Below are 21,260 nucleotides of genomic sequence, written 5' to 3'. Positions count from 1 at the left end.
GATCCTCCCATCCCCAGCTGAGCTGCCCCAGTTGCAGTCCAGTTGGGAGTCCTTCCCAAGTTGTAGGTTCTTCAGCAAAATCAATGAGTGCTGTTGTTTAAAAAAGAGAGAAAAAATCAGAAATAGATACCAACAAATAGAGAGCTGATCAATATGGCCAAAAGCAGGTTTTCGAAATGTCGATATGGTGGTCACAACCTATCTAGAAAAAAAGAGAGAGAGCACGTAAAATACTAGGAATGAGAAAGAAGGTGTAACTATACATACGGAAATTATAAATCATAATAGATAAAGCTTTATTCCAGTAAATTTGAAAAGCTGGATTAAATGTGCTTAGCAGAATATTAAGTATTACCATTATTTTGAAGAAATTATACCAATGTTACCAGACTTATCAAGCTTTGAAGGAATTGGAAAAGTAACTAAAGATAGCTCCCAGGTTTAGACAGTTTTATAAGTTAATTCTATAAAATTGTTAAGTAGCAGTTAATTTCTATGTTTCAAAGCTTAGGAAAACATGGCGAGTTTCACATCTCAATCTGTACAGTCAGTGTAACCCAATACCGAGTCAGACACCACAAGTGCAGAAAAATAAAATCATAGACCAAAATCACTTGAAAAAGTCAGTATCTATTTCTTATTTAAAATTCAAGTAATTAAGAAATAATAAAATATCCTTAATTAGATAAAGAAACTTGAATATACTTACCAGTGAAACACTGGGAACCTTCTCATCAAAATTGGGAGAAAAATACCCTCTGAATCTTGTATTAAATTTTATTTTGGAAATCTGAGCCAGTGCACTGAGCAATAAAGAGAATTAAAGGACAAACATTGAGAAGGAAAAAACAAAAATATCATTTTTGCAGATGATATGATTAGGTTCTCCGAAAGCCTTAAGAAAACTGAAAAACTGTTGGAACCAATAACAGGAATTAGTACAGTGTTTGCTGTAAGAAGAACAAAAAATTTTATACATCAACAGTTACCAACAGAAAATGCAATGGCAGATCATGGGGGTGGAGCTCCCAGTCATCAGAAAACAGGAAAAATACATAAAATATAAGGGATTATAAAGTAAAATGGGATATATTTAAATGCTAATAGTTATCTTGAAGATACGGTTTTTTGTTTTATTTTTCATTGTATTTTATAAATTTTCCACAGTGAATATTATTAAACTTTAGGAACTGACAAACTATTCTTTACTCTCCATTAACTTTTAGCAAGAAATGAAACAAATACTTTTTGTTTTCTATTTCATAAACAGATATTCTGCCTCCATGGTGGCCTCTCTCCATCCATAGATACACTGGATCATATAAGAGCCCTGGATCGTTTACAAGAAGTGCCACATGAGGTAACCGTAGGGAAGAAATGTAATCACATTGTGGTAAAGCTCGCTTAGTTAAATGTGACTGCAAATAATTTATAATAAGTACTTCATTTCCTCATCTAGGGCCCAATGTGTGATCTGTTGTGGTCGGATCCAGATGACCGTGGTGGGTGGGGCATTTCTCCACGTGGTGCTGGCTACACATTTGGACAAGACATTTCTGAAACATTTAACCATGCCAATGGCCTCACGCTGGTATCTCGCGCTCACCAACTTGTAATGGAGGTATGTACTATTACTACAAAATAAATATGTATGTCTGTAATATGGCTTCCTGACTCAGAATGTAAGAAACAGTTCTCCCTAATACTTAGGAAAGGAGGAAAAATTTGCTGGTTTTAGCAAGTAGGGAAAGTACTAGTTGTCCAGAGCAAAAATATTTGCATTGAATTGAAATAGCTGGAAGTAAAATACCTGAAACTAGCAAACTGCAACCCAGTAGCCTTGACTCTGGAAGACAATTGTATAGTAATGTAGCTTACAAGGGGTGACAGTGTGATTGTGAAAGCCTTGTGGCTCACACTCCCTTTATCCAGTGTATGGATGGATGAGTAGAAAAATGGGGACAAAAAACTAAATGAAAAATAGGGTGGACGGGTGATTTGGGTGTTATTACTTTTAATTTTTATTCTTATTTTCACTTTTTCTGGTACAAGGAAAATGTTCAAAAAAAAAAGAGTGGGGTGATGAATGCGCAACTATATGATGGTACTGTGAACAACTGTACACTTTGGATGACTGTATGGTATGTGAATGTATCTCAATAAAATTGAATTAAAAAATATTCGCATTGAAAATTTTCTTTTAGAATACTTTACTCTTATGTGTTTTCCATGAAGTTATTCAAATGGTCATTTATAAGAGATTAATTTATTTTTTAATGCAAATTTATTGAGATATATTCATATAACATACAGTCCTTCAAAGTGTACAGTTGTTCATAGTTATTCATTGATCACCAGAGTTAATCTTTGAATATTTTCATTACTCCAAAAAAACATCCAAAACATTCCATTCCCCTCCTCCCATTGTTTCATTTACTTTTTTTTCATATTCATTCATTGTTTTTTTAACCGTCAAAAAATTAAAAAAAAATTTCAAACAAAACCAAAACAAAGGAATAAGAAAAAACAACCTAAAACAACTACATTGCTTCCAACATGTTCCTACCCTACCCCAAGAAAATAAGACTATAACCCAACAAAGGAATAAGAAAAATAACCTAAAATAACTACATTTTTGTGAACTTGTTCCTACCATACCCCCCAGAAATTGACAAACCATAGTCATTCCTGAGCATTCCCATAACATTAAGTTTACCCTCCATGACTTATCTGTTCTTATTAGATTATCATTCTCCCTTCACTATTTGCTGTCTATTGTTAGGTCCCCTACATTCTACGATATAAACCATTTATTTAACATTTTTCACTGTGTTCATATTAGTGGTTACATACAATATTTCCCTTTTTGTGCCTCGCTTATTTTGCTCAGCATTATGTCTTCAAGTTTCACCCATGTTGTCATGTTTCACGACAGCATTCCTTACTTACGCATAATATTCCATTGTGTGTATATTACCACATTTTGTTTATCCACTAAGAGATTAATTTTAAACTCTAACAATCTGCATGTTCAATTGTTAACTCATGTTTGAAATTAATTTAGACTTAGAGAAAAGTTGGAAAAAATAGTACCAAAAGATTCCTCCTTGTGCTTCATAATCCCCAAATATAAATATTTTACCAGTTTTGCTTCATCATTCATTCTGTCCTCTCCTCCTCACTTTTTACTTTGTTATGAACCATCTGAATGTAAGTTACAGACATAATGCTCCTTTACTCCAAAATTTCCATGTGTATTTTGTAAAAACATTCTTTTACATAACCACAGTATTGTTTTCATCAGGAAATCAGTACCATCAATATAGTACTATTATCTAATCTAAACACTTTATTCAAATTTTGCTAATTACCCACTAATGTTCTTTATAGCAAAATTTGTGTTAAGTGTTGTCCAATCCAAAATGTTGCATATAGTCATCACATCTCTTCACTCTCCTTTGATATGGAAATAATTCCCTAGACTTTCTTTGTTTTGCATGATCTTAACAGTTTTGAAGAATAAAAAGGAATTTCTTTTGTGCTTTGATATTTTTCTGTGATTATAGATTCAGATTATACAGTTTTGGCAGGCATACCACAGAATTAATGTTCTTTCCTTCCTAGTGAATCATACCGGGGGACGTGAAATTTATTTGTTCCATTTCTGGAGATGTTAACTTTGATGACTTACTTAGGATGGTGTCTATCAGATTTAATCTCCACTATGATGTTACTGTTTTGTAACTACTAAGGGAATAGAAATAGAATATATTCATTCCAAAACAGTAGGGAATGACTAAAGTAGGGGCATGGTAAATTTTGAAAACCCAAATTTATATGGTAAAAGTAAATCTATTTGTATCAGAAATCATAAGAAATGTAAATAAACTAAAATGTTACTTGCCCAAAGGACTGAGACTCTTAAATTGGATAAGCAGTCAAAATTCAGCTGTTTTCTCAGATGTACCTAAAACATAAGGACACCACAAGCAAGAGGTAAAGAGAAAGAATATGTTATATTGTTATATTACGCAGATAATTACCCAAAATTTAGCTAAAAATGATGAATCATAATAGCCTTTTGATCACAAGTACCCCTGGAAATAAAAAGAAGTCATTACTGATGAAAACTGGCCCAGTTTCCTAAGAAGTAATTCTAAACTTGTATTTACCAAGTAATTGCTTCAGAATATATAATGCAAAAATTGACACAATTTGACACAATTTACAAAGAGAAATTGTGGGAGAGATTTCAATTCATATCTTAGTCAAATCTCAAGCACAGATCAAGCAGGCAAAAAAATTGGTAGAGGTGAAAATTGGAGCAACACAATATATATGGGTTCCATGTAACAGAACGCTGTACCCAGCAGTTACAGTATTCCATTCTGTGCAAGTGCACAAACTATTAAGGATGGATACCATATAATGTAACATAGGAGACTACATCTCTCAGTATTTGTAATGTTTGAGTTTAGTTTCCTAAATTTATCTATGCCAGAGTCATAATACTATAAAATACTAATTTGTTTGTTTTGTTTTTATTACTGCAGGGATACAATTGGTGTCATGATCGGAATGTGGTTACTATCTTCAGTGCACCCAATTATTGTTACCGTTGTGGGAACCAGGCTGCTATCATGGAGTTGGATGACACTTTAAAGTATTCCTTGTAAGTAACTTTAAATTTAATTGTATGTAATCAATGTTTAGAAAGAAAATTAAAATGTGGATATTAAATTAAAAACAGAAGTTCTGCTTCTGGAATGCTGGAGAGAGGAGCACAGTATACGCTCTCCCCAACAAAACAACCATTTAGCTGGAGAAAATTATAAAAAACAATTACTTAAAGATTTTGAGAATTGTCCTAAGGGTACATAACAAATGGAAAAGTAACTAATTCAAGAAAGTCTACTAAATCTCTGTAATAACAGCCAGAGTCTGTGATGTTTGAGCCACTACTTTCTCCCATATGCAGTTTACAGAAACTACTCTTCTGGGCACTCTTATCTGGCCAGGCATGGATAAAAAGATGAAGGATCCTCCCCCCTTCTTCCTCTTCCCCCATGTCTGGTGCTACAGTTTGATTTTTCATCTGCCCTAGTCCTGAGTTACAGCAGCTCTGTTCCTGGCGGGCATGATCGAGGGTGCTGAGACTCCTTCCCCCACCTACCCGCTTGGGTATAAGTTCTACTCTTGGCACAGCAGGTCAGGAATATTGGATTCCCACTGGCCCCTGGCCCAGTGCTTGCTCACAAAACAAGGGTGTCATGCTCAGAAACAAGCTGCAGTGCCTGCCCCCAGCTCATGAGCAGGGGTCAAAAGGTGGCACACCAGTGGCACAGAAGTTCTGCCCAGGGGGAAAGATGGGTCAAAAAATTCGTCAGCTCTACCTGAGGGGATTGATGTTACTTAGAACGAAGCATGGAGAAGTTCAAATTTAGACATCAAAAGCAGTGGATATCATGGTAGAGAGTAATTAAGAGAACTCTTGATACCAGTATCCCATGATCTTAGTAGCGAAAAGCAAAACAACAGAGCAATCAGAAGGTTAACAAATAGAAACAGGAAAGAAACAGAGCAATCAGAATAGGACTTAGGGCAGACTAGAAAATATCCCCCAAGCTGCGCATAGATTAATCAGTGAAGCATGGGCTTCATGAAGGGCTTAAGCAAAACCTTTGATCAAAAGCTAGTGGAACAGTAAGTTACTCTGACCCAGGAGAAACTACTAGGAAGCCAGGCTTAAAAATAAAATCATACTCATCTCTGGAAGTCTGGAAGACTGCACACACCCAAGGTTGTGCCCTAACATGAGTGCTTGGAAAATCCAGTCTCTTGGTTCCTGGCTGAATAGTGGGTCAAAATATAAACTTCTTTAATCATGACAGCAGCCCCTAAGCCACACAAACATCCAATAGTAAAAGGTTAAAAATCTAACTGGCCAAGGGGGCTTTAGCACAACACTGACCAAGAGGCTTGTGCCTACCTAAAGGCAATTTCTCATAGGCCAAATTTTTAAGAAAAAAGATGGCAGCAAGGCCAGAGTTTGCACGCTATGAGGGAAATAGCCAAGTAAATAATAAACCAAGTAAATAATAAACAGCCAAACAATATCAATCCCCAGAGAGATCAATATCCAGTTACTATAATACATTATAATGTCCAGTTTTCACCAAAAAAAAAAGTATTGCAAGAAACAGGAAAGTGTGACCCATAAACAAGAAAAGAAGCAGGCAATAGAAACTCCTTTTGCAGTGGCCCAGATGTTAAACTTAATCAGGCAGAGATCTCAAAGGTCATTATAAATACGTTATAAAAGAACTCAAGGAAACCACGTGTAAAGAAATAAAGGAAGGTATGATGTCAGTGCATCATCAAACAGAGACTATCCATAAAGATATATAAAAAAAGAACCCTATAGAAAGTCTGGAGTTGAAAAGTATAATAAATGAACTGAAAATCTCACTAAAGGGGCTGTACATTAGATCTGAGCTGGCAGAAGAAGGAATTCTGTGAAACTGAAGATAAACAGAGCCTCAGAGAAATGTGGGGTAACATTAAGCATATAAATTTAAGCATGAGAAGAGAGCGGTAAAGGAGCAGAAAATATCTAAAGAAATAATGCTTGAAAACTGCCCAAGGTTTGATGAAAACTCAACCAAGATCTTATATGGCATAACACAATATACATATAATTGTAGTGTTGGGCTTATAAGAATACATATGTATAAAAATGTAATATTGACAAATAACAGCACAAAGGAGGTGGGTGAGAACAAAGCTATATTGGAGTAAGGAAATGACACTAGATGATAATTAGAATCCAAAGTAAGTAATGAAGAAACTAAAAGAAGTAAAAAAGTTAAAACAAAATCTATAAATATATTCTTGGTCTCAGCTTTTTTAAAGACATAAGATTATATAACATATATTAACAATGCATTTTTGAATTTCTAACATATACAGGTGTAACGTAAATAACAATAGCACCAAAAGGGAGGGTGACAGAAAGGATCTATATAGGAATAAAGTTTCTTTAATTTAATTTATAGTTGCTATAAATCCAAAGTAGATCTTCATAAGTTAAATGTATATTGTAAGCTCTAGGGCAACCACTAATAAATAGATTCAAAGGAAGTAATTTTACAGTAATTAAAATGTACACTAGAAAATTACCTGTTACTAAGAATAGAAGGTAATAAAGGAGGAACTGAGAACAAAAAAAAGACATGAAACATCCCAAAATCAAACCAAAAACAAAGTGAAATTGCAGGTGTAGATCCAACCATATCAGTAATATTAAATGTGGATGGATAAGTGATGAAATCAAAACAGAGATTGCCGGATTGTTTTTTTTAATCTAACTATATGATGTCTACATGACACACACTTTAGATTCAAAGACACATATAGGATAAAAGTAAAACATTGAAAAAAAAAGATACGCTGTGCAACCCCAAACCAAAAGAAAGTTGAAATGCCTATTTTAATATCGTAAACAAAATAGACTTTTAAACAAATATTGTACTAGAGAGATAAAGAGATACATTACATAATCCTAGGAGTCAATCCATCAGGAAGATTTCAAAATAAATATACATAATTTATAGTAAACAAACGTGCATCTAACAACAGAGCCCCAAAATATATGAAGCACAAATCTGAATCACAATGGACAATTCAATGATAAAAGAACAGTGATAGAGAAGATACACGATAAATAGACCTGTCTTATAACACTCCACCCATTAATGGTAAATACAAATTCTCTAGTTCACACGGAATACTCTCCAAGATAGACAATGAAGTAGGCTGTAAGACAAGCCTCAGTAAATTTAAAAGGATTGGAATCACAAAGTGGTTTTTTCCCAGCTACATTGGAATGAAATTAGAAATGGATAACAGACGAGGATTTTGAAAATTCACAAATGTGTGGAAATTAAACAACAAACTCTTAGATGACTAGTGGGTCAAAAAAGAAGAAAGGAAAATACTTTGAGATGAATGAAAACAAAAATACAACATACCAAAACTGATGGGATGCAGCAAATGCAGTGCTTAAGAGGAAAACTGTATAGCTGTCAACACATACTGAAAAAGAAAAAATATCTGAAATCAATAACCTATCCTTCCACTGAACAACACTGAAAAAGAAGAGCAAACTAAACTCAAACCAGGCAGGAGGAAGGAACCAATGAAGATTAAAGCAGAAATTTTTGAAAAATCAACAAAATTCACAAGTCTTTAGCTAGAGTGACCGAAGACAAAATGACCCAACTCACTACCAGACCTTCCTGAAATAAAAGAGCATTGTACGGGAATACTACAAATGTATGGCAACAAATTAGATCTTAGATGAAATTAACAAATTCCTATAGAGACAGAAACTATAGAAATTGACTCAGGAAGAATTAGAAAATCTGAATAAACCTACATAACAAGTGGTTGAATTATAATTTTTAAACTTCCCACAAAGAAATGCCCAGGCCTAGAGATGACTTCACTGGTGAATTCTACTGAATGCTTAAAGAAGAATTAACACCAAATTCTTCCAAAAAATGAAAATGGAGAAATCAGTTCTCAACTCATTCCATACAACCTGTGTTATTATTCTGCTACCAAACCCAAAGGCATCAAAAGAAAAGAAAAATACAGACCAATATCCTTGATAAATATAGATATAAAAGTCTGCAACAGGGGTATTCGCCTACCCCACCTTGATGGTTGCTAACGTGACCACAGACATAGGGGACTGGTGGTTTGATGGGTTGAGCCCTCTACCATAAGTTTTACCCTTGGGAAGACGGTTGCTGCAAAGGAGAGGCTAGGCCTCCCTATGGTTGTGCCTAAGAGCCTCCTCCCGAATGCCTCTTGTTGCTCAGATGTGGCCCCTCTCTGTGGCTAAGCCAACTTGAAAGGTGAAATCACTGCCCTCCCCCTATGTGGGATCAGACAGACACCCAGGGAAGTGAATCTCCCTGGCAACGTGGAATATGACTCCCGGGGAGGAATGTAGACCCGGCATCGTGGGATGGAGAACATCTTCTTGACCAAAAGGGGGATGTGAAAGGAAATGAAATAAGCTTCAGTGGCAGAGAGATTCCAAAAGGAGCCGAGAGGTCACTGGTGGGCACTCTTACGCACACTTTAGACAACCCTTTTTAGGTTCCAAGAATTGGGGTAGCTGGTGGGGATACCTGAAACTATCAAACTACAACCCAGAACCCATGAATCTCGAAGACAGTTGTATAAAAATGTAGCTTATGAGGGGTGACAATGGGATTGGGAAAGCCATAAGGACCACACTCCACTTTGTCTAGTTTATGGATGGATGAGTAGAAAAATAGGGGAAGGAAACAGACAAAGGTACCCAGTGTTCTTTTTTACTTCAATTGCTCTTTTTCACTCTAATTATTATTCTTGTTATTTTTGTGTGTGTGCTAATGAAGGTGTCAGGGATTGATTTAGGTGATGAATGTACAACTATGTAATGGTACTGTAAACAATCGAAAGTACGATTTGTTTTGTATGACTGCGTGGTATGTGAATATATCTCAATAAAATGAAGATAAAAAAAAAAAAAAGTCTGCAACAAAATACTAGTAAATTAACTCCAGCAATATATAAAAAGGATTATACACCATGAGCAAGTAGGATTTCTCCCAGAAATGCGAAGTTGCTTAAATATGCATAATTAATGTGTAATAAACCATATGTGTTGATTTGGCTATATTATGTCCCCCAGAAAAAGCCATGTTCTTTGATGCAGTCTTGTGGGGGCAGACATATTAGTGTTGATTAAGTTGGAACCTTTGGATTAGGTTGTTTCCATGGAGATGTGACCCACCCAACTGTAGGTAATAACTCTCATTAGATAATTTCCATGGAGGTATTGCCCTGCGCATTCAGCATGGGCCCTGATTAGTTAACTAGAGCCCTATTAAGGAGTCAGACAGAAGGACCATGCTGCTGCAGCTGAGATAGATATTTGAAGACAGCCGTTGGAAGCTGACATTTTGGAGAATGCCGTTTTGAAACAACTTGGAAGTAAGCAGGCGCCAGCTACATGCCTTCCCAGCTAACAGGTTTTCCAGGTGCCAATGGCCTTTCTCCAGTGAAGGTACCCTATTGTTGATGCCTTACCTTGGACACTTTATGGCCTTAAGACTGTAACTTTGTAACCAAATTAACCCCCTTTATAAAAGCCAATCCATTTGTGGTATTTTGCAAAACAGCAGCATTAGCAAACCGGAACACGATATTAATAGAATAAAAAACAAAAACACAATCATTTTAGAAGCAGAAAAGCCATTTGACAAAATTCAACACCTTTTCATAATAAAAGGACTCAAACAACTAGGAATAGATGAGGAAGTCCTCAACCTGAAAAGAATATCTAAAATAAAACCCACAGCTAACTAATCATATGGTAGTAGTGAATGACAATGCTTTCGTCCTAAAATCAGGAAAAAAACAAGCATGTCCACTCTTTCTTCAATTCAACATTATATTGTAGGTTCTACTCTAGACAAGAAAAAGAAATAAAGGACATCCAAATTGGAAAGGAATAAGAAGTCCATCATGTCATATGTCATGTTTGCACATGACATCGTACTTTTAAGCTGATTAAGATATGTTGAAATACCATACAATCCACCCAAAGTGTACAATCAGTAAGTAACTGATTGCAGAGTTGCACATTCATCACGTTAATCCATTTTAGAACATTTCATTACTTCAAAAAGAAAAACCCCATACCTCTTACATCCTCCCCATAATGACACTTAGCATTGGTATCATACCTTTATTACAATTGAAGACAGAATATTAAAATATTACTAACTATAGTCAATAGTTTGCAGTAGGTGTATTTTTTCCCGTTTACCACCTTATTCTTAACGCCTTGTAATAGTGGCTTATATTTGTTCTAGTTCATGAAAAAAACGTTATTACATTTGTACTATTAACCACAGTCATCATCCACAACATGATTCACTGTTATACAGTCCCATGTTTCATCCTTCAGCTTTCCTTCTAGTGACATACACGACCCTAAACTTCCTCTTTCACCCACATTCATATCCATAATTTACCGCTGTTAATTACACTCACGGTAATGTGCTCCCATCGCCTCTATCCATTTCCAAACATTTACAGTCAACCTAATTAAAAATTCTGCACAAATTAAGCATCAGCTCCCCATTCTCTGGCCTCATTCTATTTCCTGGTAACCTATATTCTAGATTCTAACTTTATGAGTTTGCTTACTATATTATATTAATGAGATCATAGAATATTTGTCCTTTTGTGTCTGACTTATTTCACTTAGCCTAATATCCTCAAAGTTCATCCATATTGTCACATGCATCAGGACTACATTCCTTACAGCTGAATATAATACTCCATTTATGTATATACTACATTTGTTTATCCATTCATCGGTTTATGGCCATTTGGGTTCTTCCATTTTTGGCAGTTTTGAATAATGCCACTATGAACATCAGTGTGCTCATGGCTGTTTGTGTCCCTGCTTTCAGTTCTGAGTATATACCTAGTAGCAGGGTTGCCAGATCGTATGGCAGTTTTATACTTGGCTTCCTGAGGATCCACCAAACTGTTTCCCACAGTGCCTATACCATTTTAAAATTCCCACCAGCAGTGGATGAGTGCTCTTCGTTCTTCACATCCTCTCCAACACTTGTAGTTTTCTATTTTTTTTTTTTGTAGTGGCCATTCTGGTAGGTCTGAAATGATCTCTAATTGTGGTTTTCATTTGCAGTTTTTTTCCCTAAGAGGTAGTGATGATGTTTAGCATCTTTTCATGTGCTTTTAGCCATCTGTATTTCCTCTGAAAAAAAAATGTCTGTTCAAGTCTTATGCCCATTTTTTAATTGGGTTGTCATTTTATTGTTGAGTTGTAGAATTTCTTTATCTATCTTGGATATTAAATCTTTATCAGCTATGAGGTGTTCTGGTTTGCTAAAGCTGCCAGAATGCTACCAGAAATGGATTGGCTTTTACAAGGGGGGTTTATTAGTGCACAAATTTACAGTTCTAAGGCCATGAAAATGTCCCAATTAAGGCAGCAACAGTACGATACCTTCCCTGAAGAAAGGCCGATGGCATCTGAGTTACCTGGAAAGGAACATGGCTGGAGTCTGCTGGGTCTCTCTCGGGGTTAACTTCTGGTTTCCGTGGTATTCTCCAAAATGTCTCTGGGCCTCTGCTTAGCTTCTTTCTCTCTCAATTCTTGTGCTTCCTTGCTTGTTTCTCCCAGGGTGTTTCTCTCTAAGTGCCTGTTGGTCCTCACTTAGCTTCTCCAGGGCAAACTCTGGATTTCATTTCTTAGCTCCTCTCCCGGTTCTGGTTCTGGTTTCTGGTTCTGGTTTCAGTGACTGTCTCCATATGTTTTCTCTCTTAGTGTCTCGGTCTGTGTTGGCTCTCTAAGGACTCCAGTAAACTAATAAGACCCACCTTGAATGGGTGGTGTCACATCTCCATGGAAATAATCTAATTAAAAGATCCTACCCACAATAGGTCTGCCCCACAAGACTGGATTAAAAGAACATAGCCTTTTATGGGGTACATAACAAATTCAAACCAGCACACAGTTTCCAAGTATTTTCTCCCATTGAGTAGGTGGCTTTTCACCTTCTTGACAAAGTCCTTTGAAGTGCAAAAATACTGAATTTTGAGGAGACCCTATTTGTCTATTTTTTCTTTCATTGATATGCTTTTGGTGTAAAGCCTAAGAAACCACTACCTACCACGAGATTTTGAAGATGCTTCCTTACATTTTCTTCTAGGAATTTTATGGTTAAATATTTTTCTATTTCTGTAAAGTAGGCTGTTGGAACTTTGGGAATAGTATTCTTTTCAGTATAAGTCTTGGGAATGTTTATTTTGCTTAAGTTTAACAGATGTTCTATGTATAGAACAGTAGCTATTCTCTCTTCATTTTAGGCAATATAAACTGCTTTCAGTGTTTGATTCCTTAGTCTCTCTGTGTATCTAACAATTGTGACCAAATTAACAGTGTTGGTTTTGAATACACTTATTGTTGGATGACATGTATAATATTCCTTTTCACTATTAAAATCTTCATTTCACTGGAATAGAACAGTTTGTTCTCTGTGTTTTTGGCAGACTGGTTTAAGATGGCTCAGTTATTCAGTATTAAACTTCATTAAGAAACATTCTTTTATTCAACAAGTACAGGCATACCTCAGAGATACTGTGGGTCCAATTCCAGACCACTGTAATAAAGTGAGTCACATGAATTTTGTTTCCCAGTACACTTGAAAGTTATGTTTACACTACACTGTAGTCTGTTAAATGTATGGTAGCATTATGTCTTTTAAAAAAGTACATACCGTAATGAAAAAATACCATCATCTGTACCTTCAGTGAGTTATAGTTTTCTTGCTGGTAGAGGATCTTGCCTTGATGTTGATGGCAGCTGAACGATTGGAGTGGTGGTTGCTGAAGGTTGGGATAGCTGTGGCAGTTTCTTAAAATAAGACAAAAATGAGGATTGTGTCTTACTTTCACAGAAAAATTCTCTGTAGCATTCAGTGCTGTTGAATAGGATTTTACCCATAATAGAAAACATCTTTCAAAGTTGTAGTGAGTCCTCTCAAACCCTGCCATTGGCTTTACCAAGTTTACGAAGTATTCCAAATGCTTTGTTGTCATTTCAACAACATTCACAGCATCTTCACCAGGAATAGATTCCATCTCAAGAAACCACTCTTTGCTCACCCGTAAGTAGCAATTCCTTGTCCATTCAAGTCTTACCATAAGATTGTAGCAGTTCAGTCATATCGTCAGGCTCCACTTTTGTTCTCTTGCTATTTCCACCACATCCGCAGCTACTTCTTCCAAACTCCTGTTGATATATTTACCTCTTCCCATGAAGCTGACTGTTCTTAATGGCATCTAGAGTGATGAATTCTTCCCAGGTTTTCAGTATACTTTGCCCAGATCCATCAGAGTAATCATTATCTATGGCAGCTTATAGCCTTATGAAATGTGTTTCTTAAATAATAAGACTTGAAATTACTTCTTGATCCATGGGCAGAGGAATGGATGTTGTTAAGTGGGCGATGAAATATAATATCTACGTACATCTCCATCAGAAGTGACCAAGTACTATGTCAATGATCAGAAATCTTTTGAAAAGAATCTTTTTTCCTGAGCAGTAATGCTCAACAGTGTGATTAAATATTCAGTAAACTCTGTTGTAAACAAATGTGCTATCATCCAGGTTTTGTTGTTCCATTTATAGAGCACAGGCAGAGTAGTTGTAGAATAATTCTTAAGGGTCGTAGGATTTTCCGACTGGTAAATGAGCATTGGCTTCAACTTAAAGTCACCAGCTGCCCTTAACAAGAAAGTAGCCTGTCCTTGAACCTTTGAAGCCAGGCTTGACCTCTCCTTTCTAGTTATCAAAGTCCTAAATGGCATCGTCTTCCAATATAATATTGAAAATCCGTTGTTTAGTGTAGCCACCTTCATCAGTGATCTTCTGGATAACTTGCTGCAGCTTCTACATAAGTAGTTGCTGCTACACCTTGCACTTTTATGTTATGGAGATGACTTCTTTCCTTAAACATTATGAATGAACCTCTGCTAGCTTCAGATTTTCCTTCTGCAGCTTCCTCACCTCTCTCAGCCTTCATAGAATTGAAGAGAGTTATGGCCTTGATCTGGATTATGCTTTGGTATAAGGGAATGTTGTGGCTGGTTTGATCTTCTATTCAGACCACTAAAACTTTCTCCGTATCAGCAATAAAGCTATTTCACTTTCTTAACATTTGTGTATTCACTGGAGTAGCATTGTTAATTTCCTTCAAAACTTTTCCTTTGCATACACAACTTGGCAAACTGTTTGGCACAAGAGGCCTAGCTTTCAGCCCCATGGCTTTCACATGCCTCCCTCACTAAGCTTCATCATTTTCAGCTTTGATTTAAAGTGAAAGACATGCAACTCTTCCTTTCACTGAACACTTGGAGGCCACTCACTGGCAGTGTTATTATTGGTTCTATGTCAGTATTTTGTGCCTCAGGGAATAGGGAGGGCCAGGAAAGGAGAGAGATGGGAAATTGTCTGTCAGTGGAGGAGTCAGAACACACATTTACCATTAAGTTTGCCATCTATATATGGGTGCAGTTCATGATGCCCCAGAACAGTTATAATAATAATAATAATATCAGATATCACTGATCACACATCACCATAACAGAGACAATAATAATAAACATTGGAAAAATTGAGAGAATTGCCAAAATGTGACCCAGACACGAGGTGGGGAGCACATGCTGTTGGAAAAAAAGTGCTGATAAACCAGCTTGGCATAGGATATAGGTTTCTATTTTTGCTGTATAAATTACAAAATATTTTACATAATACCTCATTTGGCTTCACAGCAGTCTCATTTTACATATGATGAAACTTGGAAGGCTTAAGTTTAGAGGCTGCCTTTTCTCTGATAAAAATAAAATGCATACAAAACTAGACTTCCTACTTACGTTACTGTGGGATATAGTCTTGTTGCTGTGTGTTTGCATACCTTTATGCCAGGCACTGAGCCATGCATTTGTTTGCTAGAAGGAAGTCATTTTATGGATGAGGACACACTCAACTGCAGTGACTTACCCAGGTCATCCCAGTTGTCAGCAGCGCAGTAGAAGTGTTTACTGTAAGGATTTTTATATAAATAGCCAGGTGCTGCAAGGACAAGTAATACGAGGGTGTATGAAGAAAAGTTTAGTAGTCCTCACAGGTCCTGAACAGAGGAGCAGGCAGCCTCAAAGTCACCCAGGGAAGCACGCAGGAACATGGCTCAACCAAGCAGATGGGGAGCAAGAGGTTACAGTGGGCCTGGGGGCTGTAGCTTTATAATCTGTGTGGGTGGAGCTGGGACAGTGGTCAAGCAGGAGCAGGAAGGGGGGGGGGGGTTTGATATTTGACTTTTGTGAGGGCACAAGCCCAGAAATAGGATATGGGGAAGAAGAAGAAAAGCTGTTTCTTGCATAAGTGGTTGTCACAGGTAGATACTGAGGCACCTAACAATAGGGTCTAAGATGCTGGGACATCATAACAATGCAAAAAGCCCCTTAGGTTACCACCTAGAGAGCAGAGATCCTGAGGCAATGTGACAGTTGTTTAAAAATCACTTTTATTTTAATTCACTACCAGATGGGAACCCAGCACTACTCTTCATACTGTAGTATCTTGTTCTTTATTGATTTGTTTGCCCACAGAATTGAATTATTTAACCATTTGCTTTATTATTTGCTGTTTATAGCCTTCAGTTTGACCCAGCGCCTCGCCGTGGAGAGCCTCATGTTACCCGGCGCACCCCAGACTACTTCCTGTAAACTGCTCCGCAGAAAACCTGCCTTTGTATGTGGAAGTATACCTGGCTTTTTAAAATACATATATATTTAAAAACAAAAAAGCAACAGTAATCTATGTGTTTCTGTAACAAATTGGGATCTAGCTTGGCATTAAACCACATCATGGACCAACATGTGCCATGCTAATGATGAGCAGTTAGCACAACTTGAGACTGAAATTCAGTACTACACCATGTTCTAGATCAGTCAGTCATAACAGTTTGTCTGCTGTGTTTGTAGTAACCATTTTTCTCTGGATTATTCAAACAAAAATGGTAACTAACTCCTTTCTCTCCTTTTGCACTTATTTGAAAATTTAGTTATAGTGTTTAACTGGCATGGATTAATAGAGTTGGAATTTTATTTTTAAGGAAAACTCACAAGCTAACTTCGACTTACTCCATTATCACCTTTATTTTATTGAAATGTATAATTAACGTAACTGAAGAAAAAATTCTTCTTGGGAATATGTCGCCATAACATTCAGAGAGATTTCCCTTCATGTAAACTAAATTACTGTTTTACGTTGATCTGCATATTTCTGTATATTTGTCATGACAGTGCTTGCATCCTATTTGGTGTACTGAGCAAATAAACTTTCCATTTTAAACAAAAACGTTGATTTACTGTGGTGTATATTAAATGACAACTTCACTATTATTGAAACTTCATATGAAGTTTCACAGTCTATCAGAGAACAATTATATTAAGGTAATTTAAAATGTAATGTTCCTTGTATAGGATTTATTTTCAAAAGAGAAGATTCAAATATTAGTTGATAACTTTTAGACCATTAAGAAAAAACAGTCATTCTTATTTTTAAACATGATATGACTAGGTAATTTGTAAACTAAAATGTTATTTTATCTCTACCTTTCAATCTAGAAACTAAAATAAATTGGTCTCCAAAAGAGAGTAGCTTAGTATTAATACTAGAAATAGCAAAGTGTAATATAAATTACAAATAGTAGAGGGGAAAATATGGAGTAAGTTCAGGAGGTGAGAGACGTGGCAGAAACAAGAAAAGCTAAGAAAAACAACTTAGAAGAAAATGAGATGGTAAATAAATCCAGGCATCTCAAAATCAATAAATGTAAATGGACTAAATTCACTAGTTAAAAGACAGTCAAATTTGATTTAATTTTTTAATCCAGCTATATATTGATTACAAGACAGGAAAAGCCACCTGACCCCCAAAATATGGAAAATTTAGACCAGGAAAATAATTAAAAATCTAGGGTAGCTATATTAATATGTAGTAGACTTTGAGACAAGAATTTAAGAACAGAAAAGATCAATACATAGAGCTAAAAGAATTAACTCAGTGCTAAACCTCTTTGTACCTATTAATGGCCTTGATATATTAAAAACAAAAATTCATAGATATGTGAGGACAGACAAATTTTCATCACAACTGGAAGATTTCAACTATTAAACAAAATAAATTTGAATAAAGCATTTAATAAGGTTGATATGAATGTATATAGATCTGAGCACCTAACAATTAGAAAATACATTATTCTCAAGTTTATATGGAACATTTATTTTTAAACTGACCAAATATCAGGCCAAAAAGCAAGTCTCAAAAAATTTCACAGAGTTGATACGCAAGACCACCTTTTCTGACTAGTACACTTAGCTTAGAGGTCAATAGCAGGAATATAATATTTTTAAATATCTGTTCATTCTGAAGTTTAAAACTGATTAACTTGACGTCCAAATTGAAGTCATAATGGAAACTTTAAAATTCTTAAAATGGGATTTGAGAAAACTGAATGGTTATGAAAGTACTTTATATACAAATATGTGGACAAAACAGCTAAAATAGTCAAAACAATTTTGTTAAACAAGAACAAGTTGGAGTACTTTCAGTTTCTCATTTCAGAACTATTTAAGAATACAGTTTCAAAACACTGGGATACAGGTGTTGGCATAGGCATGTAGATGGTTAGAACAGCATTGAGAGTCCAGAAATGAACCTGTGTATTTATATACAATCAATGGACTTTGAAAAATGGTCAAGGCAATTCATTGAGGGAAAGACTGTTCAAAAATGTTGCTAAGATAAGTGGCTATCCACACACAAAAAGATTTAAGATGCTTACCACACACCATACACAAAAATTTACCTGAAATGGATACTAGACTAAAATGGAAGAGCTAATACAAAAGGTAGGAGAAAAGCACAGGAGGTGGTCTTTGAAACCTTAGGCAAAGATTTCTTAAATTTAAGACACCAAAAGCATGGTACATAAAATTTAAAAATTGGTTAAGCTGTACCTGGTAAAACTTGAAAGCTTCTGTGCTTCAAATGAAAGCATTATCAAAAGCTAAATATAGGATTCCCATCCGACCTAGCAATTCTCAGTATATACCCAAAAAACTGAAAGCAAGGACCCAAACAGATACCTGCGCACCAGTGTTTATAGCATCATTATTCACAGTAGCCCAAATGTGTCAACAACCTAAGTGTCCATCAACAGCTGTATCAACAAAATGTATATGCAAACAATGAAATACTATTCAGCCATTAAAAATAAATGAAGTTCCGATACATGCAGCAACCAATGAACCCTGGAAACATGCTAAGTGAAATAAGCTAAACACAAGTGATTCATGAAGAAATAGTCCAACTAGTTCAATTACTATTAAAGAAATTGAATCACTCATTTAAATATTTTTACAAAGAATACACTGGACCCAGTTACACAAGTGAGTTCTATTACCCTTTCAGAAAACAGTAAAAAGTACCTAATTCTATGTGATCAATAACATCTACACTAAAATCATCCTATACAATGTGAGGAAAAAATTATAGGCAAATGAATATGGATACAAAAATCAGAAATGAAACATTATCTAGCAGTGGATAATCCAGTTCAGTCTAACACTATACAAATACCAGAACAAGCTGGATTTATTCCAGAAATGTAAGGATAGAAATGCATAAATGTAATTCACATGAACAGATTGAAGGAGAAAACCCATGTTATTCTCAGTAGATGAATAAAAAAACTATAAAATTCAACTACCATTTATAATAATGTAAAATAGAAATTAAAGGGAACTTTCAGATCTGATAAAGTTTCTATCAAAATTCTACAGGAAACAGAGGAAAATATTAAAAGCACTCCTTTTTAAATCAGGAACAAGAAAAGCATTTCACTGCCAACACTTCAGTATTGTACTTAGAGGTCTTAACCAGTACAAGCAAGTAAGAAAAATAAAGGCATAAGGACTGAAAAAAAAACCTGACACTTTTAAGTGATATAATTGTCTACATAGGAAATTCAACAGAATCTATAGACATCAGCAAAAGTGTTTAGGAAGTTGTCTGGCTATAGCATCAGTACATAAAACCTATTTATTTCTGTATTCCAGGAATAAGAAGAGAATTCCATTCTCTCCTATGCTATTCTCTCCTATGCTACATAATTTATCTAGGCATAAGCCTAATAAGTATAGGAGGAACACACTTATAGAACACCTAAGTCACTGAATAAAAATAAGGTGAGAGGACACCTACCTTATCAATATTCAAGTCATTATAAAAAGGATTATGTGGCTGAAAGAATAGACAAACTGACCAATGGACCAGAAAGAGAACCCAGAAACAAACTGGGGCATATGTTATATAACAAATAATGGCAGTGCAGATTACTGGGAAAAAGATAGACTATTCAAAAATAATGCTGGGGATAACTTTAAAAAAAAAAAAAAAAAAAAAGGCTGAAAAAGAGCCCAGCCTTCATTAGAGATCTGAATGAAGCAGATATGGTTAAGACTAGAGCAAATCAGGCCAAAGGGTAAAGGTTGAAACTGACTGTGTGTTAAAACTTCAACTTCCATGTGAGACCAAGGGAAGAGATGATCATTTGGTGCAGGATCTGTATTTTCTAAACAGTATAACTTCTACAGTTTGTTCAAACACCACAATTACATGGAACTTTGAATAGGAAGTGAGATATGGTAGGTTTGTATAGGTTAGAGTGAAATAGCAACACATCCCAAAGTAATTGGGGCAGAGAATAAAAATATATATGCAGGGCCCCCCTGAGGAGCTGGGGGAAATGCGGAAGTGTTGGACTTCCTCACCTGGATTGTTGCTAATGTTCTCACAAACACTGAGGACATAGGGGCTTGCCCCTATGAAGCTTGTTACTGCAAAGGAGAGGCTAAATCTGCTTATACTTGTGCCTAACAGACTCCTCCTGACTGCCTCTTTGTTGCTCAGATGTGGCTCTCTCTCTCTCTAACCAAACCACCCTGGCAGGTGATCTCACTGCCCTCCTCCCTATCTGGGACCTGACTCCCAGGGGTGTAAATCTACCTGGCGATGCAGGATATGACTCCTGGGGATGAATCTGGATCGGGCATCATGGGATTGAGAACATCTTCTTGACCAAAAGGGGGATGCAAAATGAAATGAGATAAAGCTTCAGTGGCTGAGAGATTTCAGATGGAGTTGAGAGGTTACTCTGGTGGCCATTCTTACTATATAAAAAACAATTTTTTAGGTTTTAATGTATTGGAATAGCTAGAAGTAAATACCCAAAACTATCAAACTGCAACCCAGTAGCCTAGACTCTTGAAGATGATTGTTTAACAGTGTAGCTAACAAGGGGTGACAGGGTGATTGTGAAAACCTTGTGGATCGCACTCCTTTTACCCAGTGTATGGATGGATGAATAGAAAAAATGGGGACAAAAACTAAATGAAAAATAGAGTGGGATGGGGGGGATGATTTAAGTGTTCTTTTTTACTTTTAACCTGGAGTTTAACAACACACTCCTAAACAATCAGTGGGTTAAAGAAGAAATATCAAGAGAAATTGCTAAATATATAGAGATGAACGA

At 35.9% G+C, this 21,260-nt stretch overlaps 1 protein-coding gene across 2 annotated transcripts in view; it reads left to right on the top strand.

Moving 5' to 3' along the window:
- The window catches only part of PPP2CB (protein phosphatase 2 catalytic subunit beta), a 39,889-nt gene extending 22,869 nt beyond the window's left edge, over window positions 1-17,020 (top strand). For both annotated transcript variants that reach the window (XM_037831303.1, XM_037831302.1), the window contains 4 exons: window positions 1,271-1,360; window positions 1,460-1,621; window positions 4,554-4,672; window positions 16,314-17,020. In XM_037831303.1, the coding sequence (XP_037687231.1) occupies window positions 1,271-1,360; window positions 1,460-1,621; window positions 4,554-4,672; window positions 16,314-16,386 (444 nt within the window). In that variant the 3' untranslated portion in view covers window positions 16,387-17,020. The remainder of the gene's footprint in view (window positions 1-1,270; window positions 1,361-1,459; window positions 1,622-4,553; window positions 4,673-16,313) is intronic.
- The last annotated feature ends 4,240 nt before the right edge of the window (window positions 17,021-21,260 follow it).

The sequence above is a fragment of the Choloepus didactylus genome, chromosome 3 (assembly GCF_015220235.1).
Source record: "Choloepus didactylus isolate mChoDid1 chromosome 3, mChoDid1.pri, whole genome shotgun sequence".
Classification (NCBI taxonomy): domain Eukaryota; kingdom Metazoa; phylum Chordata; class Mammalia; order Pilosa; family Megalonychidae; genus Choloepus; species Choloepus didactylus.
The sequence above is the reverse complement of the archived record's forward strand: the minus strand, read 5'-3'. Positions and strand labels throughout refer to the sequence as shown.